The 23756-nt window shown below is 42.1% G+C and overlaps 2 protein-coding genes across 12 annotated transcripts in view; one reads left to right on the top strand and one right to left on the bottom strand.

Annotated features, from left to right (window-relative positions):
* The window catches only part of LOC132398338 (G/T mismatch-specific thymine DNA glycosylase-like), an 82328-nt gene that overhangs the window by 27871 nt on the left and 30701 nt on the right, over positions 1–23756 (top strand). For 2 of the 6 annotated variants that reach the window (XM_059977615.1, XM_059977613.1), the window contains exon 10: positions 1151–2833. In XM_059977615.1, coding sequence (XP_059833598.1) covers positions 1151–1317 — 167 coding nt within the window. In that variant the 3' untranslated portion in view covers positions 1318–2833. Of the gene's footprint in view, positions 1–1150; positions 2834–8405; positions 8654–10224; positions 10263–18902; positions 19073–23756 lie in introns of those variants that run through there. The other 4 variants (XM_059977618.1, XM_059977617.1, XM_059977614.1 and 1 more) reach the window with 4 other exon arrangements.
* Positions 8783–23756, bottom strand: part of glt8d2 (glycosyltransferase 8 domain containing 2) — a 49455-nt gene continuing 34481 nt past the window's right edge. For all 6 annotated transcript variants that reach the window (XM_059977606.1, XM_059977609.1, XM_059977612.1 and 3 more), the window contains 5 exons: positions 22236–22320; positions 19346–19458; positions 17822–17988; positions 13176–13288; positions 8783–9382 (listed from right to left, as the gene is read on the bottom strand). In XM_059977606.1, coding sequence (XP_059833589.1) covers positions 9210–9382; positions 13176–13288; positions 17822–17988; positions 19346–19458; positions 22236–22320 — 651 coding nt within the window. In that variant the 3' untranslated portion in view covers positions 8783–9209. The remainder of the gene's footprint in view (positions 9383–13175; positions 13289–17821; positions 17989–19345; positions 19459–22235; positions 22321–23756) is intronic.

The following is a 23756-nucleotide window of genomic DNA, read 5'->3' as shown; positions in this document are numbered from 1 at the left end:
TTTTAGCTTGATGGTAGAGAAAGCATTCGTGTTTCTCCGGCTGGAATGCCCAGAAGTTGGGACTGTCATCACAAAAGATCAGTATGTAAAGATGAGAAGAAATTTCCTCACAGACTTGGAGGCTGTTGGGAATTCTCTGTGGAGACCGGTTCACTGTGTACTGACAGATTTTATGATTAGGTGAATGTGGAGGAAGTTGGCATGATATTTCATGAACACAAGATTCTAGAGATGCTGAAAATCCAGAGAAACGCACATTCATGGAAATGAACAAACGTTTTGGGCTGAGATCCTTCTTCAGGAATGGAAAGAAATAGGGAGGACATGAGAGAAAAAGGTGGGGGGAGGAGAAGGAGGACTAGACAAAAGGTGATCAGTTAAGCCAGGTAGGTAAGGTAAAGTGCTGGAGATGAAGGAATTTGATAGAGGAGAACGGACCATAGGAGAAAGGAGAGATGTGGGGGGGGGGGGTTGAGAACAGGTAAGGGGCCAGAGTGGAGAATAGAATTGGGAGGGGGAGGGAAATGTATCTCAGACAAAACACCTGTCCTGAAGTACCCAGGAATTGCAGTGGCATTTGTGTTCCCTTCTTCCTCAAGAGTTGCTGCACAATAATTCAAATAATCAAGAACACTAAAAAGCAGATATTGAGATATGAAGCGCTGATTTACGTGCCATTTCCAGAATGATGACACATCATTCTCAACCAATGTTACAGCATACAATAGCACAGGCCCTTCAGCCCTCAATGTTGTGCTTTAACCTACTCCAAGATCAATCTCCCATAGCCTTACAATTTTTTTCTTTCATCCATGTGCTTAAGAGTCTCTTAAATGTTCCTAATGTATCTGCCAATGTAGAATAAATGAATAAAATTTCAAAATAAGTACACTACGATTGCTGTAATTCTTAACTCAAGATGGGTAATTTATTAAATAAGTTACCAAATTCTGAATAATTGATGCATCGTAACCTGTATATTTGCACAGTTTGTTAAACACTCTGCAAAGTCACATAAACATATGCTCAGCTCTTCATTTGATTGCAAATCAGACTTACAGTACTGTGCAAAAGTCTTAGCCACATATATACAGCTTAATAGTTTTGCATTGTACTGTAATAATTTTATGTATTGCATGATTTTTTCTAGCACAAAACAAACAACTTCATGACATGAGTGCTGATAAACCTGATTCTGATATGGGTCTCTACTGTCGACTGAGTGGTAAGTGGGCAGAGAGAGGGGAATCAGGTTGGGAAAAGGAAAAGGAAAAGGGAGCGGGAAGCACCAGAGAGACGTACTGTAATGATCAATAAACCAATTGTTTGGGATCAAATGATCTTGCCTGGTGTCTCAGGGCTGGGTGAGTCTGCACCTATGCGAACCCCCACCCTTGGCACACCTCTTATATAAGACTTGCACAGTACTGAAACTGTTTCCTAATGCTCAGTAAATTCATGCAAAACTAAGGTAATAAAAGAATAACGCAAATACATTGCTAAGCACAAGACTGTTCTACACGTTTGTTTATTCTGTTTTTCATAGTACCTTACAAGGTAGGAGTTATGAGGTACTGGGATAATTATTCTGATATTCCTTATAATAGTCATAGAACACTATAGAACAGAAGAAAGTCCTTTGGCCCATCTAGTCCATGCCAAAACATTAATCTGCTAGTCCCATTAACCTGCACCCAGACCATAGCCTTCCATACTGCTCCCATCCATGTACCTCTCCAAATTTCTCTTAAATATTCACATTGACACCGCATCCACCACTTGCGTTGGCAGCTCATTCCACACTCACCAGCCTCTGAGTGAAGAACTTCACCCTCCTGTTCCCCTTAAAACATTTCACCTTTCAACCTTAACACATGACCTCTTGTTGCAATCTCACCCAAACTCAGCGGGAAAAGCCTACCTACATTTAACCTAACCAACACATACAAAATGCTGGTGGAATGCAGCATGCCAGGCGGCATCTACAGGAAGAAACACTGTCGACGTTTCGGGCCGAGACCCTTCGTCAGGACTAACTGAAAGAAGAGTTAGTAAGAGATTTGGAAGTGAGAGAGGGAGGGGGAGATCTGAAATGATAGGAGAAGACAGGAGGGGAGGGGTGAAGCTGAGAGCTGGAAAGGTGATTGGCAAAAGGGATACAGAGCTGGAGAAGGGAAAGGATCATGGGACGGGAGGCCTCGGGAGAAAGAAAGGGGGAGGGGGACACCAGAGGGAGTTGGAGAACAGGCGAGGAGTTATTGTGAGAGAGAAAGAGAGAGAGAAAAAAGAATATATATATAAAATAGGGATGGGGGAAGGAGGGGCATTAACAGAAGTTAGAGAAATCAATGTTCATGCCATCAAGTTGGAAGCTACCCAGACGGAATATAAGGTGTTCCTCCAAACTGAGTGAGTCTTCATCTCAACAGTAGAGGAGGCCATGGAATGGGAACGGGATATGGAATCAAAATGCATGGCCGCTATAAAGTGCTACCCTACACAAACTTCTGTCACCTGCCCTGTTTTCTTCCTTAATAGAATATCTAATATCCCACTCTCGCTCATTTGGACTTTCATGTACTGATTCAAGAAACTTTACTGAACACATTTTACAAACTCTTTCCCACTCAGTCTGTTTACAGTGTGGAAGTCCCAGTCAATATGGGGAAAGTTAAAATCACCTACTGTCACAAACTTATATTTCTTGCAACAGTCTGTAATCACTGTACAAATTTGCTCCTCTAAATCCCGCATACGGTTGGGTAGTGTATAATATAATCACATCAACATGAGGAATACCTTTCTTATTTCTCAATTCTCTCCATAAAGCCTCACTAGACAGCTCTCCAGTCTGTCCTGAGCATTGCCATGCCATTTTCCTTGACTAGTAATGCTACCCCTCCCCCTTAATCCCTCCCTCTCCACCACACCATGGAACCCCCCAAACAATGAGCTGCCACCATTCCTGCAACCAAGTCTCATTAATGGCTACAATGAAGAGTTTAAAAGCGAGAAGAGTTTAAAAGGAGATGGTTATTTCCTCAGTGGTTTGATCGGGACACAACTGTGCAAGGCATGGAAGTCAGCCAGGTAGAACAGCGAGAAGAGTTTAAAAGGAGACAGCTTCACAGAGCAGGCGTCGGAGGAGCAGATGATGGAGTAGAGGGAGACAGAGTAGGAAGGCTTTAGCTCAACGGGTCAAGGCGAGGTAGGTTGCTTCTATAGAATACAGACAGGGAGTATGTATGTGAGGCTGGTGTTCTGTGCTCGGTGTCAGATGTGGGAGACTCCCAGTCTCCCAGATGTGTACATCTGGGCCAGGTGCATCGAGCTGCAGCTTCTTAAGGACCGTGGTAGGGAACTGGAGATGCAGTTCGATGACCTTTGGTCAGGGAGAATGAGGAGGTGACAGAGAGGAGCTATAGGCAGGTGGTCACACCGAGGCCTCGGGAGACAGATAAGTGGATAACAGTCAGGAGAGGAAAGGGCAAGAAGCAGGTGCTAGAGAGTACCCTAGTGGCTGTCCCCCTTAATAATAAGTACTCCTGTTTGAGTATTATGGGGGGGGGGGGGTGAAAGGCCTACCTGGGGGAAGCAACAGTGGCTGTGCCTCTGGCACAGTCTGGCCCTGTGGCTCAGAAGAGTAGGGAAAGGAAGAGGATGGCAGCAGTGATAGGGGACTCTATAGTTAGAGGGTCAGACAGGCAATTCTGTGGATGCAGGAAAGAAGCACAGGTGGTAGTTTGCCTCCCAGGTGCCAGGGTCCAGGATGTTTCTTATCACATCCATGATATCCTGAAGTGGGAAGGAGAACAGCCAGAGGTTGTGGTACATATTGATACCAATGACATTGGCAGGAAAAGGGAGGAGGTCCTGAAAACAGAAAACAGAGTTAAGAAGGAAGTTGAGAAGCAGGACACAAAGGTAGTAATCTCGGGATTACCGCCTGTGCCACGTGACAGTGAGTATAGGAATAGAGTGAGGTGGAGGATAAGTGCACAGCTGAGGGTTTGGAGCAGAGGGCAGGGATTCAGATTTCTAGATCATTGGGACCTCTTTTGGGGCAGGAGTGAGCTGTACAAAAAGGATGGGTTGGACTTGAATCCGAGGGGGACCAATACCCTGGCGGGGAGGTTTGCTAAGGCTACTAGGGAGAGTTTAAATTGTTGGAGGTTGGGAACTGAACTGAAAAGATGAAGGAAGAGGCAGTTGGCTCACAAATAGAGAAAGCTTGGAGACAGTACGAGAGGGAGGATAGGCAGATGATAGAGAAAGGACGCGCTCAGACCGATGGTTTGAAATGTGTCTATATTAATGCAAGGAGTATTACGAACAAAGTGGATGAGCTTAGAGTGTGGATCAGTACTTTGAGCTATGATGTGGCTATTACAGAGACTTGGGTGGATCAGGGGCAGGAATGGTTTCTTCGAGTGTCAGGCTTTAGATGTTTCAGAAAGGACAGGGAGGGAGGCAAAAGAGGTGGGGGCATGTTGATCAGAGATAGTGTCACGGCTGCAGAAAAGGAGGAAGACATGGAGGGATTGTCTACGGAGTCTCTCTGGGTGGAAGTCAGGAACAGAAAGGGGTCAATAACTCTACTGGGTGTGTTTTATAGACCACCCGATAGTAACAGGGATATCGAGGAGCAGATAGGGAGACAGATTCTGGAAAGGTGTAATACTATCAGGGTTGTTGTGGTGGGAGATCTTAATTTCCCAAATATCGATTGGCATGTCCCTAGAGCAAGGGGATTAGATAGGGTAAAGTTTGTTAGGTGTGTTCAGGAAGGTTCCTTGACACAATATGTAGATAAGCCTAGAGGAGAGGCTGTACTTGATCTGGTATTGGGAAACAAACCTGGTCAGGAGTCAGATCGCTCAGTGGAAGAGCATTTTGGAGATAGTGATCACAATTCTATCTCCTTTAACATAGTATTAGAGAGGGATAGGAACAGACAAGTTAGGAAAGCAGTTAATTGGAGTAAGGGGAAATATGAGGCTATCAGGCAAGGAACTTGGAAGCATAAATTGGGACAGATGTTCTCAGGGAAACGTACGGAAGAAATGTGGCAAATGTTCAGGGGATATTTGCATGACATTCTACATAGGTTCATTCCAATGAGACAGGGAAAGGGTGGTAGAGTACAGGAACCATGGTGTAACAAAGGCTTTTATAAATCTAGTCAAGAAAAAAAGTAGAGCTTACAAAAGGTTAAAAAAACTAGGTAATGATAGAGATCTAGCATTGATCTAGCAGAGATTTAGTAATGATGTAGATCTAATGATATAAGGCTTGCAGGAAGGAGCTTAAGAAAGAAATTAGGAGAGCCAGAAGGGGCCATGAGAAGGCCTTGGTGGACAGGATTAAGGAAAACCCCAAGGCATTCTACAAGTATGTGAAGAGCAAGAGGATAAGATGTGAGAGAATAGGACCAACCAAGTGTGACAGTGAAGAGTGTGCACGGAACAGAGGAGGTAGCAGAGGTACTTAATGAGTACTTTGCTTCAGTATTCACTATGGAAAAGGATCTTGATGATTGTAGGGATGACTTACAATGGACTAAAAAGCTTTAGCATGTAGATATTAGGAAAGAGGATGTGCTGGAGCTTTTGGAAAGCATCAAGTTGGATAAGTCACCGAGACCGGAAGAGATGTACCCCAGGCTACTGTGGGAGGCGAGGAAGGAGACTGCTGATCCTCTGGCCATGATCTTTGCATCATCAATGGGCATGGGAGAAGTTCCGAAGAATTGGAGGATTACAGATGTTGTTCCATTATTCAAGAGAGTAGAGATAGTCCAGGAAATTATAGACCAGTGAGTCTTACTTCAGTGGTGGGTAAGTTGATGGAGAGGCTAAACATATTGATGAAGGTAGAGCAGTTGATGTAGTGTATATGGATTTCAGCAAGGCATTTGAAAAAGTACCCTATGCAAGGCTTATTGAGAAAGTAAGGAGGCATGGGATCCAAGGGGCCATTGCTTCGTGGATCCAGAACTGGCTTGCCCACGGAAAGCAAGGTGGTTGCAGACGGTTCATACTCTGCACGGAGGTTGGTGACCAGTGGTGTACTTCAGGGATCTGTTCTGGGACCCCTACTCTTCTAAACTTTTATAAATGATCTGGATGAGAAAATGGAGGATGGGTTAGTAAATTTGCTGATGACACAAAAGTTGGCAGTGAGGTTAGAGCGGGACATTGATAGGATGCAAAACTGGGCTGAGAATGACAGATGGAGTTCAACCCGGATAAGTGTGAGGTGGCTCATTTTGGTAGGTCAAATATGATGGCAGAATTTAGTATTAAAGGCAAGACTCTTGGCAGTGTGGAGGATCAGAGGGATCTTGGGGTCTGAGTCCTTAGGCTGCGCAGGTTGACTCTGTGGTTAAGAAAGCATACAGTTCATTGACCTTCATCAATCATGGGATTGAGTTTAAGAGCAGAGAGGTAATGTTGCTGCTATATAGGACCCTGGTCAGACCCCACTAGGAGTACTGTGCTCAGTTCTGGTTGCCTCACTACAGGAAGGATGTGGAAACCATAGAAAGGGTGCAGAGGAGATTTCCAAGGATGTTTCCTGAACTGGGGAGCATGCCTTATGTGAATAGGTTGAATGAACTCAGCCTTTTTTCCTTGGAGCAACGGAGGATGAGAGGTGACCTGATAGAACTGTATAAGATAATGAGAGGCATTGATTGTGTGGATAATCAGAGGCTTTCTCCCAGGGCTGAAATGGCTAGCACAAGAAGGCACAGTTTTAAGGTGCTTGAAAGTAAGTACAGAGGATATGTCAGGAGTACGTTTTTTACACAGAGAGTGCGTGGAATGGGCTGCCGGCGATGGCAGTGGAAGCGGATACAATAGGGTATTTTAAGAGACTCCTGGACAGGTACATGGAGCTCAGAAAAATAGAGGGCTATGCATAACCCTAGATAATTTCTAAGGTGAGCACATGTTCAGCACAGCTTTATGGGTTTTCTATGTTCTAATGTCATAATTCCCCATGCTGATCCATGCCCTGAGCTCATCCACCTTGCATTGAAATACACACAGCTCAGATCATTAGTCCCACCATGCTTGACCTTTTGATTCCTGAGTTTGTATGTAGGCTTAACTTCTTTCTCCACAACCACTCCACTTACTGCTCTGACACTGGTTCCCAGCACCCTGCAGTTCTGGTTTAAGCTAGACCATGCAATACTAGCAAACCTTCCCACTAGGATATTAGATCCCTCCACTTCAAGAGCAAACCATCTCTTATGTACAGGTCCCACCTTCCCTGGAAGAGAGCCCAGTGATCCAAAAATTTGAATCCCTCCCCTTCTGCACCAACTCCTTAGCCATGTACTAAACTGCGTGATCTTCCCATTTCTTGCCTCACTAGCACGTTGCCTGAGTAGTAATCCTGAGATCACACCCTAGAGGTTTTGTCCTTTAACACTGCACCTAACTCCCTGAACTCTCTTTGCAGGACCTTGTCATCTCTCCTATGCATGTCATTGGTATCAACGTGGACCATAGCCTCTGGCTGTTCATCCTCCCACCTAGAATGCTTTGGACTCAATCTGAGATGTCCCTGGTACCCAGGAGACAACGTGCCACCCAGGAATCTCATTCTCATCCACAGAGTCTCTTTTCTGTTCCCCTAATGAATCCCCTATCACTACAGCTCACCTCTTCTACCCCTTATGTTTTGAGTCGCAGAGTCAGACTCAGTGCCAGAGAGCCCAACAGAATCCAAAGTGGTATATCTGCTGTTGAGGGGAATGGCCACAGGGGTACTCCGCACTAACTACCTATCCCCTCCCCAGTCCTGATGATCACCCAGTTACATGTGTCCTGCACCTTGGGTGTAACAACCTCCTTGTACTGTATGTCCTGTCTATTAACCACTCAGTATCTTGAATAACCCGGAGTTCATCCAGTTCCAGCTCCAACTCCTTAACATGCATCTCTTGCGACTGTGGTCATCATAGACACTGGAGGTCTCCCTACCTTCCCATATCCCACAGTGGAGCATTCCACTATCCTATCTGGCATTTCCACTGCTCTAAATGTGCAATAACAAAGAAAGAAGAAATAACAGAAAAAAAAATCTTCCTCCAGCTATATATTTCCTCACCAAAGCCTCAATTCCCCACTAACACTGGCCCATTCACACAATAACCACTCTGCTTAAGCCCAACTTCTCTTTACTGGCCCTTGCCAAGGGCCTAATTACACACAATCCGACATCTCCTAGAGAATTGTGGCGCACACGTTCAAGCACACAACTGTGGAGGGGCAACTTTCAATGGATTGCTGGCCTGAATATTAGTTAAAGGGTTACAAGGGAATTGGAACAGATGACTTATTTTTCTTGTGCATTTGCCATCCTTCACTGTTTGACCTTTGTTTAATTTACAGATTCAATTCACCACACATATGATCTTCAGTGCTTCCACCAAAATCAGGGAGATTACAATAGGAGTCAGGAATTTGAGACTAGACCTTAATAGTCTTGCCCTCTGTAGAGTGGCTTAATTTTGGCACAAGGTTGTCCATTGTATGCAACAGAAGATTCACCTCAAAGTATATTAGGGCATTTTTTTGAAAGTGCCCTCAAAGTAGGGGCATAACTAGTGAGGTTGCATGTATTATCTCAAAAACTCTGACTTAACAGACAATGTCAACCACATAATGTGAGAATGGAATCTGATGGAGACCAGACTGGGTAGTGGGAGAGATTCCTGAAAGCTAGTTTTCCTGAGATTGTCTTTCATCACTTTTTTAATACTGGCATACAAAGTTGGCATTTATTTTATTATGTTTTACAGTTGCCTTAAGATATTTATCTCTTTATTTCCACTTTGCTACTGAATCTCACTGAATAGTCACTGAATCTGGAATGCTTTATATTTGCACCTTCTTTGTGTATAGTTTTCAATATCCCTACTGCATGACAGTGACAGTCATGGTCCTTATTCCATATGTAGATCATTCAAAAACATATTCCTGAACATTAGAAAAGCAAACACCTTTTTAAAATAGAACAATTTTCACAATGAATGCATATTGTTTTAAATTTTCCCTAGCAAATAGAACAGGTCAATTACATAATTATTACATTCAGTTCAAAACAAAATCAACTAACTGCTGAGAATTACAGTCAAAAAAATAGTTTGTTCCATCAAGGATAAACAAGTAAAGTTTCTACACATAGTACAGGTCTTAATTGTTGGGTCGCACAAGTCTGAAAATCCCCCTTGGATCAGGGAGATACCACTTCTCCCAGAATTCCATATGTGCAGTGGGATAATCCCAGGGTTTAAATCTTCCATTCCAGTGTAGCAATTTTGCTTCAGAAAGGAAATGTTCTGAATATCTGGCATCAGGGCTCCAACCTGCAGCAACACAGTTGAAAAATCACTTTAAAGCCTTTTACTTCATTAGAATGTAGAACAGTACAGCGCAGGAAAGGGCCCTTTGAACCATGATGTTTGTGCTCAACATGATGCCAAATTAAACTAAATCTCTTCCTCCTGTACCTGATCAATATGCCTCCACCCCCTTCAATCTGAAACACTGCAGTTGTATCTGCGTCCAGGTATCTACTGCTCTCTGTACATCCCCCTCTCAACTTAAAACTATGCACTCTGGTATTCAGCACTTTTACCCTAGCAGGAAAAAAGCTAATCTACAACTCTCATAATTTTATGAACATGTAGCAGGCCTCCTCTCAGCCTCAAGCCATGTGTTAATAAACACCAGCACTGCCTGTTTACTGCGGCATTAATGCTAGCCACGGGTAACTTCGGACTATAGCTGCATTAAAGGTGCCAGATACAGCAAATTTTCCTTCTGTATTACTCTTAATTCTACTTTGAAATGATTTGGAAAACTATAATCTAGTAATTCCCAAGCATGCACAGTCCTGGGGTTAATGCACTGTGTGGGTGTGTGAGTTGGTGAATGGGTCGGAGGGAGGAGAGAGGCTTGTTGTGCTGTTGATTTTTGTTCTGCAGAGTGTTGTGGGCATGCTATGTTGACTATAGCTGCTTTGAATGTTGAATGTGTGACAACACTTGTGGACTGACCCCCCCCCCCCCAACACATCCTTCGATTGTGTTGGCTATTAACACGAATGAGCATTCCACTGTATGTTTCAATGTGCAGGTGATAAATAAATTAATCTGAATCTGAGTTTCCTTTCATGTTGCTGCACTTCTCTGAATGGTTTCACCAGGTTTGGTCGCTCAGTCACGATGATGTCATGTAATCCAGATGAGCACACAGTATTTGGACACTAAAGCCTTCAGAGTGGAGCATAGGAACAGGGGGAAGATATTTAGATCCTGAGTCATTTCCACCAGTCAACGGGCTTATGGTATCCACCGCCACCCCTTTAATTATTTCCCTTACTACCTTTGGTGAGCAAAAATATCATATCTCATTTGAAGTTATTTCTTTTGGTGTTAGCTCTGCGTGTGGTAGCTTACTTCCTGTCTGGTGGACTACTCTATGTGGGCAACTGACATACTGTCACTGAGGAGTCAGTGCAGGGGTACAGGCCTGAGAGAGAATGCTAATATTGCTTCTTTTGACCTTCCAATGAATTATACTGTTTCAATTTCTGTTGGTCCGCGCATTGTGAGTTCTGTGCATTGTGGTTTACTTCATGTTTGAGATATTTGGTTCTATTTTGTAGACCACAACTCCAGTCAGATAAATGACTTCCCTCTTGCACTTCTAACACTCAATCGCATTCTAAATTATAGAAAATGCAAGCCTACTTTAACCACAAGCAGAAACCTTGTAAACTTCTTTGTGGTGAAGGATGTGTACAGTGATGTCAGTATTATTAGAATCACAGAGTCATAGAGTGCTACAGCACAGAAACAGGCCCTTCAGCCCATCTAGTTAATGCTCAACTTTTATCTACCTAGTCCTATCGACCCGCACCTGTACCATATTCCTCTCCCACCCATTAAGGTTATATTTAATTATAGGCAGAATAAAATTACAATCCCAACAACTCGAGCAGCATCTATGGAGAAGAATAAATAATCAACATTGCAAATTTCACCTTTATCAGCTCATTGGATGCCCCATTTATAATGTTTGCAAATCTGCATTATATTTTATCTTGATATTGTAATGTTCATTTACATCAAAGTTCCTCCCAGGGCCTTGTTTGGTGCATTGGGCAACAACCTTGCTATTTCTTTAGCATTTCTCCGTTTTTACGAGGCCAAGTTGCTAGCTCGATGCTCAACCCAGCATGGATCCACAGGGAGCTGACTGGATTCGAACCAGGGACCATTTGTCCCAAAGTCAAGTGTGGATACCACTACACCGCCGGTCAGTTACATGTATTTCATATCAAAAGCTATCTGGAAATCCAGTTTAAATTATAAATGCATTCCTCCTTATTTTCCTAGTAATGTTCATTTCTATATACAATGCCATGAATTAAATGTATGCACTAGCAAGAATTCTCTAATACCAGTGCATCCTTTCTTAGTTCTGGGGCCCAAAAACCGCTCACAATACTCCAAATGCTGTCTGACCAATATTCAACCTAAAGCAGCTAACTAATCAGTTAATGATTCATTGCTGATGGAGCCTTGGCTCTGTAGAATCGACTAGGGATTTTAACTGCAAAACAACAATTGCAATACTTCAAAGTTAAATGTACTGGCTGCACCCGCACTTCTGAGTGTCCAAACTATTTAGAAAGTCTGCAAGCTCCCTCATCAGAGCCTTGAATTTTACTTACTGAAATCAAACATTTGGCTTGGCTCAAAAAAAACTGTGCTTTGAATGTTGTAGAAGCAATCTGGAAGCAACCCAAGTTATTTAAAAAACAGCATTTAGGTTCTCTGCTGCATTTTGCAAACAGTCGCATTCTGAAACGAGCAAGTCTACTGTAATTGGCTACGTTCCATCACTTGGTTTAACTATGACGAGTCAGATAGAATGGAAAAAGTACTTTGTAAATATTGAAATTAAACAGCCAGATTGAGGTAGATTTTGAAGCTTGCCACTTGTGTTGTAAGCTAACAGAGTGGATTTTTTTCACATGATCCTAAACGTTAAAATAAATACTGTAAGATTCTCCAAACTTCATTTTTTTGGTTAAAACAATAGACAAATCTTCTTTTAAAAAAAATTGGAGACTCAAGAGGTTCTGCAGATGCTGGAAATTCAAAGCAACACACACAAAATGGTGGAGGAACTCAGCAGGCCAGGCAGCATCTATGAAGGGAAATAAACAATGTTTCAGGCCGAAACCCTTCATTAGTTCATGCTGGTCCCCTCAAATCTAATTAGGTCAAGGATTCAAAATCTATACCATGAATTGGCAAAGTATTTAAACTACCAGACTGATAATTCAGAGGACCAACAATCCAATAATTTGATTTCAATCTCATAATGACATCTGTGGGTGCTAAATTCATTAATTCCTAGGATTTAAATGCAACACACACAAAATGCTGGAGGAACTCAGCAGGTAAGGCAGCACCTATGAAGAGGAATAAACAGTCAACGGGCTGAAAATCTTCATCAGTGCTGAAAAGGAAGGGGGCAGAGGCCAGAATAAGATGGTTGGGGGAGGGGTGGGAGGAGGAGGAGGAGTACAAGCTGGTAACTGTTAGGGGGAGGGTGTGTGGATAGGGGAGGGGAGATGAAGTGAAAAGCTGGGAGGTGATAGGTGGAAGAGTTAAAGGGCTGAAGAGGGAAACTAATAGGAGAGGACAGTGGACCATGGGAGAAAGGAAAAGAGGAAGGGAACCAGAGGACGGTGATGAGCATGTGAGGAGAAGAGAAGGGATGAAAGGGGAACCAGAGTGGGGAATAGAAAAAGAGAGAAGGGGGAGAGGGAAGAAATTATTGGAAGTTTGAGAAATCAATGTTAATGCCATTTTGTTGGAGGCTACGCAAACATGCATTATGGGGTAGAAATTATGTTGCATGATGGGTGGAGGGTCTACTTGCAAAATTATTATGCACAAACTGAAATCAAAATCAACCCTATCACAGAACAATCGCAGTAATTACACAAGTTTATCTTAAGCATTGCATTGGAATTAAATACTTTCCATGGGGTAAAAAATATTCTCCAAATGCTCTCCAAATAATTTCTCTCTGAAACTCTATTTTTTCTTATTAGTAAATCTAGAAGTAGGCTCTTACCAAGGTGGCGAATGTGCCATAACGGGTTCAAGACAGTGTGTTTGTTGTGGAATACTATTAACATAGGAGGGGTCACTACCCCTTCACCCAATGCACTGCTGTACAGGTTCTCTCTGGAAAAAAAACAGAAACCCATTATTGTAAAAATCACACTCAGAAATCCACCTTAGGTCTCATTCTACTGAAATAATAATTTAAGACATTAAGACCATAAGTGCAGAATTAAGCCATTCAGTCCATCGTGTCAGTTCCTTCATGGCTGACCCATTTCCTTCTCAACCCCATTCTCCTGCCTTCTCCCTATAAGCTTGCACACCCTGACTTATCAAGAATCTATGAACCTCCACTGAACACCCAATGACCTGGCTTCCACAGCTGCCTGTGGCAATGACTTCCACAGATTCACCACCCTCTGGCTAAAGAAATTCCCCCTCAATTAAGTTATATCTAAAATATTACTCGCTATATAATCCAACATTTTAAAGATAGTATTCCAGTCACTCTATGGACTTGCCCATCTTGGTCTCAGTGACCTCATCCAATTCCATGTTTCAACATACCTGCCCTCTTTGGCACCCCTGATTTCCATCGCTTCACCTCTACATTCATACTGCCTGGGTGAAAGTTCAGAATTATCTCCCCAGACCTCTGCTGGGATTCCTCACTATCCAGACAAAATGGAATTGTGGACAAGGGGAAGCCCCCCCAACCACCCATTTATTTCTTTTTTTCTTTTCCAATATTTTTATTAATTTACATAGAGTACAAGAAAAAAATGTATATCAATACATTATACTAAATCTCATCTAAAGACTCCTTACCCTATATTTATACAGATCAATTAATTCATAACATTGAATTATAGTAATTTTATTATATAAAAAAATCTAACCCACTACCAAGACTGAAGCTGATTAGAAAAGAAAAAATGGGAAAAAAATTATTAGTCTACATCTGTGCTTTAACAGCAATTCAAAGGTTTTGAAAATAATTCATAAAAGCTCCCCAAAATGTTTGAAAGACTTGACCAAATTCAGAGATTGAACATTGAATCTTCTCTAAATTTAAACATGACATCACATCACGTAACCATTGGACATGAGTAGGAGGGGCTGCATCTTTCCATAAGAGAAATAAAAGCCAAAATGTGCAAGTCAGATGACTCCAAAATAATATCCTTTCCTCCAACAATACCAATAAAGTGGTCAAAGGATTAGGCTTAAAGTTTACTTTGAAAAGTATCGAGAAAGTTTGAAATACTTCTTTCCAAGACTCGGACATGTCCAAAACATATGAATGAGTGAAGCTTCTCCATTATTACAGTTATCACAAAACAGAGATATATCTAAATAAAACCCAAGACAACTTATCCTTGGTCATGTGAGCCCTATGGACCACATTAAATTGTAGGAGAGAGTGGCGGGCACGTAACGAAGTGTTAACCAATTTAAAAATTTGATTCCAAGTTTCCTCAGAAATTGAAGTCTGTAAATCTTGTTCCCAAAGATTTTTAATTTTATCTAAAGGAACATTTTTCATTCCCAACAGCATATTATAAATATTAGATAAAGATCCATTATAAAAAGGTTTCAAATTAAAAATTACATCTAGTAGATTCTTATCAGGACTTTTAGGAAACGTACTTATTTGAGACTATAAAATATCTCTTGTTTGTAGGTATTGAAAAAAATAAGTTTTGGGTTAACTATATTTAGTTGACAGTTGTTCAAATGAAAAGAGACTTCCCTCTGCAAACAAGTCCTGAAAGCATTTAATACCTAATCTGTCCCATTCTTTAAAAGCCACATCAATCATAAAGGGTTTTTTAAAAAATGGGACTCAAAAGAGAAAATCTCAATAAGCCAAAGTACTTTTGGAATTGTATCCAAATTCTCATAGTGTTTTTAACTACCAGATTATCAGTTAACTTACTCAGAGACAGAGGAAGTGAGGATCTAAGAAGAGAAATAATAGAAAATTTATTTATAGAGTTAGCTTCTAAAAAAAATCCACATTGGGCAATCCTCACGATTAATGCAATATCACCAAAATGTAAGATTTCTTATATTAACTGCCCAATAATAAAATCTAAAGTTTGGTAAGGCTAATCCTCCATTCTTTTTATCTTTCTGAAGATTAATTTTATTTAATGTAGAATGCTTATTCTTCCATATATAAGAAGGTATAATAGAGTCAAGAGAATCAAAAAATGATTTAGGAATAAAAACAGGCAATGCCTGAAAAAGATATATATAAATTTAGGTAATATATTCATTTTGATAGAGTTAATTCAGCCAATCAGTGATAATGAAAGATGCGACCAATTTGATAGTATCCTTTTTATGTGATTCAATAGGGTAAGAAAATTTTCTTTAAACAGAGACTTATAGTTTTTAGTGATTGGTACACCTAAGTAGGTAAATTGGTTTCTTACAATTTTAAAAGGAAGGTTAGAATTTGTTGGTATCAAATTGTTCAAAGAGAAAAGTTCACTTTTATGCAGGTTTGATTTATAACTTGAGAACTGGCTAAAACAGGAGAGTAAAGAAAGCACATGGGGTAAATTTATTTACTTCTTAATCTTTGCCCAATTCATAGAACATAGAAGAGTAGAGCACAATATGGGGCTTTCATAAACCTACCCTATTTAAACCCTCTCTTCTACAAAGCCCACCCTCCACCTTTATTTCATTCCAACTTATTACAATTACTGATTAAGATGCTTATTTATTTAGAGATGTAGCACGAATAAACACCCTTCCAGCCCAAAGAGCCCTCACTGCCCAATTACACTCTTGTGACCAATTAACCTATCAACCCATACATCTTTGGAAAGTGGGAGGAAACCAGGGCACCCAGAGGAAACCCAGGTGATCATGGTGAGAATGTCCTGACGGACAGGGTGGAACTGGATCTGGTGACTGGTGCTGTAATATCATTATGCCAAAGACTATGTTACTGTGCCTCTGAAAGTGTGTATGAAAACCAACATGACCCTAACACAGAGAGACTCATACACCACGACAGCACAGAAAACAGGCTCTTCTGCTCAGTGCGTGCAAGTTGTCTGATGGAGCTACTTGATCCATATCCCTCCAATTTTGATTGTTGCTGAAGAGGTCAATGCAATATTGGTCACATATTGACCATCATGCACTTTTTTAAAATTATAGAATTAGTGATGTTTGTGACATGTTCATCAAAACATACAGTGAAATGCATTGTTGGTGCTGAATCAAATTAGCAAGGATGTGCTAGACAGCCCGCAAGTGTCACCAAGGTTCTGGCGCCAACATAGCATGCCCACAACTCACTAACCCTAACCCTGCTGTACGTTTTTGGAATGTGGGAGAAAACCAGAGCACCCAGAGGAAACCCACATGGTCACTGGAAGAACGTACAAATTCTTTATATGCAGCAGCAGGAATGGAACCTCAGTCTTACAACCAGTGCTGTAAAACGTCCTATCATGACCATTGCTCTTCAACTGTGAAAATAGGACACTTAGAGGCAAGAGTCACAATGGGTATGCATCTATTTTCCTATGTTAACAAAAGGGCAGACTGAGGAAGTGGCAAAAAACGGAACATCACTGTAATCAAAATGTCTGTAAGAGCTCATGCTGAAGGAACTCAGGCAGTATCTGTGGAGGCAAAAGGATGGATTGATGTTTCAGGTTGGGACTTTGGTGGGAAATACTCTAAATCTACTGGTGTTATCTCCTGGCCACAATCCCTCCCCCACAGAAACATAGTTTTGGGAAAGTAATACCATAAGATATAGGAGCGTATTTCGGCCACTTGGCCTATCGCTCAGCTCCGCCATTCCGTCACGGCTGATTTATTATTCTTCTCAACTGCATTTATTTATTTTATTCAGCGATAAAGCACAGAGTAGCCACTGCCATCTCTTCGATCCACCCCACCCCAGCAACCCCCTACAAACCCAATTATGGAATCATGGAACAATTGATAGTTACTAATTCACCTATTTGATAAACCTCTGGGCTGTGGGAGGAAACCAGAGCACTTGGGGAAAACCCATGCATCCCTGGGGAGGATATACAGACTCCTTGCAGACGGCACCGGAATTGAACTCCAAACTCCGGAATACTCCGAGCTGAAATGGCTACACTACCGTTCCCTTTCCTTCACCCCGTAAGCTTTGCCACCTTTACTCACCAAGAACCCATCAACCTCCACTTTAAATATACACAATGACTTGGTCTCCTCAGCCATCTGTGGCAAGGAATTCCACAGATTCACCATACTCTGGCTAAAGAAATTCCTCATCTCTGTTCCAAAAGGATGTATTTCCATTCTGAGGCTGTCCCCTCTAGTCCTAGACTTCCTTCCTATAAGAAGCATCCTCTTCACGACTGCCCTAACTAGGCATTTCAATATCTGATAGGCTTCAATGTGGACCTGCTCGTTATTCTAAACTCCAGTGAATATAAGGCCTGAAGCTATCAAACGCTCCTCATTAACCCTTTTATTCCCGGGATAATTATTGAGAAACTCCTCTGAACCCTCTCCAATGTCAGCATATCTTTTCTTAGATAAGGTGTCCAAAGTTGCTCATGTTACTCGAAATGCGGAGTGACTGATGCCTTATAAAGCCTCAGGTTGGGAAAGAGTGCAACTTACTCCACGTTAATCACCATCCACTTTTCCAGCTGCTTTGTAATGTGCTGCCGTTTCCATTCTGTGACATTCGCAATGAAGACACCAACATTAAAGGAACAGGTTGTGGGGTTTATGCCCAGAGCTCTCACCGTTGCCTTCCTGTAATCCAAATGTCCCATATAGGTCGTCTGGAAAGAAATCAGATTTCTGATTGTACTTCGTTGTGGAATTAACTTGACTAGGGAGGAGGAAGCCCTTATTAGCAAAAATCTTTCATTTATAAAATACATGAAAATTAAAGCAAGTATTTATTTTAAAGGAATTGGGAATGAGTGCACAATTCATTCATAATTCATGATCCACTTGTGAATTATTGTTCCCAATATCCCATTGCATCAGAGCTTGGTATGGGAACTGCTCTGCCCAGGACTCTAAGAATAGTTGCGGGGTAGTAGTGGTTAGCGTAATGCTAATACAGAGCCAGCGACCGGGTTCAATTCCTCTGTTGTCTGTAAGGAGTCTGTATGTTCTCCCCGCGACCCTGTTTCCTCTGGGTGCTCCACATCCTAAATCCTAAAGATGTATGGGTGAATAGGTTAATTGGTCAACTGGATGTAATCGGGCAGTGCAGGCTCATTGGGCCGGAATGGTCTATGACCGTGCTCAAACTCTAAATAAGTATCTTTTTTTATGTTGCAGAGAGTAGTGAACACAGCCCAGCCAGCACAAATAAACAGACTTCACTACAAAGACTCTGTCTCAACTTCCTATTGCCTCTCTTTTGAACACTTCCACTTGATAGAAAATAACACCAGCTCAAGGACAGCCTTTATCCCACTGTCATAAGAGTCTTGAACAGATTTCTTATAACGATAAAGATAAACTCTTGATCTCTCAGTCTACCTCATCTACCTTGCACTTTATTTGTCTAGCTACACTACCCACCTACCTATCTTCCCACTCACCTGGCCTCACCTATCACCTACCAGCCTGTACTCCTCATCCACCCCCTCCTTCTTATTCTGCCCCCCCCCCACCGCTTTCTTTCCATTCTGATGAAGGGTTTCAGAACAAAAAGCTCACTGTTCATTCCTCTCCATAGATGCTGCTGGCTGCTGAGTTCCTCCAGCATTTTGTGTGTGCTACCTTGGATTTCCAGCACAAGCAGAATCTCTCGTATCTGTAACACTGTGGTGAACTACATATACCTGTCTGGACACGCCCCCACCCCCCCCCCCCACTGACTGCTCCTGTGGCTCCTCCCACAGACCCCGGTATAAAGGCGATTGGGGCCTGAGCCCTGCCTCTCAGTCTCCAGGATGTAGCATGGTGGTCAATTACTGCTTGTTCTTTCTTCCAGTCAATAAAAGCCGATATCTCACCTCACGTCTCAGAGAGTTATTGATGGTGCATCAAACACTATATTCTGCATTCAGTTCTTCTTTTTCCTTGATATACTTATGTCTGGACTATGTGCAAAAGCTTTTCATGGTATGTCAGTACATATCACAATAATAAAGCACTTAACACATTTGATCTGATTACCTGCATTCCCATACTCCGAACCATCTCATGAGTTGAGGTCAGGTCACAATCTGTTGAGAAGGCAGCCGCATGGCCAGGATTCAAGGCCGTGTTATACAGCTCCTGGATATCACCTGTGTGATTAAAACCAAATTCAAGTGCAGAGGGGTGACTGTAACAAGCAGGTGAATCTGTTAGCAAACGTTACTAATAGCGCAAAGAGGAAGGTGGAACAACTACTGAAAACACAGAATGAAGAAAAGTAGGATTGGGAGTGGGATAGTCAGGCCCTCAAGATTCCTCTATATTCAATATGGTCACAGCTTATGCTCTATCCTTATACCACATTCCCACTCTCTCCCCAAACCCCTGAGGTCTTTGCAACCAGAAGTCTATCTTCTTAGAGTCATAGAGTAATACAGCACAGTAACAGGCCTTTCAGTCCATCTGATCCATGCTGACCACAGCATCCTCATTGCTAGTCCCTTGGCACATAACCCTCCAAGCCACTCCCCTCTATTTACCAATCCAAATGCCTCTTAAATGTTGCTTTTGTACCCATCTCGACCACTTCCTCTGGCAGCTCATTCCAGGTAATCACTACCCTCTGTGTAAAGAAATTACCTCTCAGGTCTCTTAAGTCGCTCCCCTTTTCTCTTGCATCTTTGCCCTCCAGCTTTGGACTTTCCAGCCCTGGGGAAAAGTCTATGGTCATCCACCTTATCCATAGTCAAGATTTTATAAGCTTCTAAGAGGTGATCTCTCACTCTCCTACGCTCCAAGGAATAAAGATCCAGTGTAGTCAACTTTTTCCCAATAACTCAGACCCTCTAGACCAGGCCACATTCTTGCAAATCCCTTCTGCTCCCTCTCCAGTTGAAAATGTCTTTCCTATGTGTGTGACCAAAACTACACACAATACTTTATGTGGGTTAGAAATTTCAGGAAACTTTCCTTCACACATAGGATATGGCAGACCTGGAAAGCCCGCCCACAAATAGGTCTGGAGAAACTTCAGGACTGAGAAGTTTTCAGTGGGGATGACAAGGGCTGAGTTGGGTAAATAGTTAAGATACAGCTGGGCTGTGATTGCATTGACATCGGCTGAATGGCCAGCTCCTGTGCCTACGATCCAGGCTTTAGCAGAAGTTTGAGTGCCCAGAGAGCACAGTTAGAAACACAAGGTCAATGCCAACAAGGGATGCTCAAACATCATCTATAACAGAAGTGTTGTTGGCAGAATCTTGGATGGTGCCGAGCAGGAGTACAGGAGTGAGATAGACCAGCTGGTTAAGTGGTGTCGCAACAACAAGCTTGTACTTAACATCAGTAAGACCAAGCAACTGACTGAGGGCTTCAGGAAGGGGAAGTTGAGTGAACATACACCAGTCCTCATGCAAGAGTCAACAAAGGAAAGGATGAGCATTTCAAGTTCATGGGTGTCATCTCTGAAGATCTATCCTGGGCCCAACATATCGATGAGGTTATGAAGTTGGCTACATTTCATTAGAAGTTTGATGAGATATGGAATGTCACCAAAGACTCTCGCAAATCTTGATAGATGTACCATGGAGTCTATTCTAACTGGTTGCATCACCATCTGGTATGGTGGGGCCACTGCACAGGATCAGATAAAGCTGCAGGGAGTTAAAAACTCAGCCACCTCCATCATGGGCACCAGGCTTCCCAGCATCAAGGACATCTTCAAAAGGTGATCGATGTCTCAAACAAGTTGCATCCATCATTAAGGACCTTCATCACCCAGAACATACTATCTTCTTATTACTACCATCAGAGAGGAGATATATATAAGAAATCTATATGTATTTCTTAATGTTCTCTCTGGCCCAGTGATGCCAAAACAACCTCTTACTCGATGTCAGCAAGATCAAGGAGCTAATTATTGACTTCAGGAGGAGGAAACCAGAGGTCCATGAGCCAGTCCTCATCAGAGGATCAGAGCTGGAGAGGGTCAGCAACTTTAAATTTCTTTGTGTTGTTATTTCTGAGGACCTGTCCTGGGCCCAGCACGTAAATGCAATTACAAAGAAAGCACAGCAGTGCCTCTACTTCTTTAGGTGTTTGTGAAGATTTGGCATGACATCTAAAACTTGGACAGACTTCTATAGATGTATAGTGGAGACTATATCAACTGCCTGCATCATGGCTTCATATTGTAACACTAATGCTCTTGAACAGAAAATCCTACAAGAAGTATTGGATCTGGCCCAGTCCATCATGGGTTAAACCATCCCCACCATTGAGCACATCTACATGAAAGTAGTATTGTTGCAAGAAAGTAGTATTCATGTCCAAGGATCCCTACCACCCAGAACATGCTCATTTCTCACTGCTGCCATCAGGAAGAAGGTACAGGAGCCTCAGGGTTCACACCACCAGGTTCAGGAATTGTTCTTACCCCGCCTCCCCAACCATCAGGCTCTTGAACCAACTTCACTTCATCATTGAAATGTTCCCACAACCTATAGACTCACTTTCAATGACTCTTCTTCTCACCTTCTCTATGCTTCTTTATTAATTATTATTATTTCTTTCTTTTTGCATTTGTACAGTTTGTGTCTTTTGCACACCGGTTGAACACACAAGTTGGTGTGGTTTTTCATCGATTCTATTACAGTTATTTTTCTATTATGGATTTGTTGAGTATGCCTACAAGAAAATGCATCTCAGGGTTGTATACAGTGACGAATATTGTGTATACTTTGATAGTAAATTTACTTTGAACTTTGAGGTTTGTAATTTATAGTATCAATCTATTACACTCTACTGTTGCCGCAAAACAACAAATTTCATGACATACGCCAGTGATTTAAACTTGATTCTGACCCACACCACCTAGTGAGGTGTAAATATCACATTGCCCTGTAAACATCATCAGTATGAAAAATACCTTGTATGATGATATCATCGTCCAAGTAGATCACCTTTTCGTGATTCCGGATAAAATAAGGAATGAAGTATCGGACAAAATTGAGCTGAAATATGAAAACATTCCATGAGGAGATGACAACTAGAACATCTATTTCTACATTGATCAAATGGGAACCTTGGTAAATGCAAAAACCTTGTCCAGAGATATTATACTTCAGACTCTGGATGGGCAAAAACAGCAGATACATTGGAACATCACCACTTCCATGTGCTCTCCAACATACTATCCCAATTCAGAATCGTCGCAGCAGACACGAGAGATTACAGAAGCTGGAATCAGGAGCAAACAACAAATTACTGAAGGAACTCAGCAGGTCAAACAGGGAAATGGGCAGTCAACGCCCTCCATCCAAACTTGTCACTGTTCCCTGAGCAAAAACTAGAGGAAATTTACAAGGATGCCTCCAGGATTAGAGAGCATGTCTTACGAGGAAAGGTTCAGTGAGCAAGAGCTTTTCTCGTTGGAGCAAAGGAGGATGAGAGGTGACTTGATCGCGGTGTACAAGATGATAAGAAGCATCATCGTGGATAGAATGGGTGGAAATGGCATAATTTTAAGGTGATTAAGGAAAGTATAGGGGTGATTTTGGAGATAGGTTTTTTTTGCATAGAGAGTGATGAGTGTGTGGAACACGCTGCTAGGGGTAGTGGTAGAGGCAGATACATTGGAGACATTTGAGAGACTCTTAGACACATGAATGATAGAAAATTGGAGGGTTATGTGAGAGGGTAGGGTTAAATTGATCTTGGAGTAGGTTAAAAGGTTGGCACAACACTGTGGACCGAAGGGCCTGTACTGTGCTATAATGTTCTATATAATCAGGTATTAAGACTGCAATGACCCAACATACAATAGTTCAAAATCCAGATAGCCAGCATCTGGTTTACTCATTAGTCCATAATATGAGCTAGGTGGTCTAGAACACGTGGGCAGGCTGTGGGCAAGGTGTGGAGTCAGAGTCCCAAACCCTCAGACCAGGAACTTGGGTGGGTTGCAGTCAGAATGTACAGGCCCTATATGTTTCTCACTCTCTCTAAATTCACTGGGTTCACTAAAAAAAAAATTAGCATGTAGCATGTTAAAAATTGATTTTAAAAGATTAGATTTATTTGTCACATGTACATCAAAACATCAAGAGGTACAATGAAATGTGTCATTCGAGTCCACGACCAACATAATCTGAGAATGTGCTGGGGGCAGCCCGCACGTGTCACCATGTTTCCTGCACCAACATAGCATGTCCACATGTTATTGAGCTTAACCTGAATGTCTTTGGAACGTGGAAGGGAACTGGAGCACCTGGAGGAAACTCCAAGGGAGGAACATACAAAACAGTGGTGGGAAATGAGCCCAGTGTGCTGGCACAGTCTAATGCTACACTAACTGCTAAAAGTGGGAGAACAGAATGTGGTTTGGTATTAATAGGTCTGAAATCCAATAGTGTGCTAATATTATCAAAGTCCAACAGGTACTGTATTA

This window comes from Hypanus sabinus, chromosome 8, assembly GCF_030144855.1.
Source record: "Hypanus sabinus isolate sHypSab1 chromosome 8, sHypSab1.hap1, whole genome shotgun sequence".
Taxonomy (NCBI): Eukaryota; Metazoa; Chordata; class Chondrichthyes; order Myliobatiformes; family Dasyatidae; genus Hypanus; species Hypanus sabinus.
This window is presented reverse-complemented; position numbering and strand designations above follow the sequence as displayed.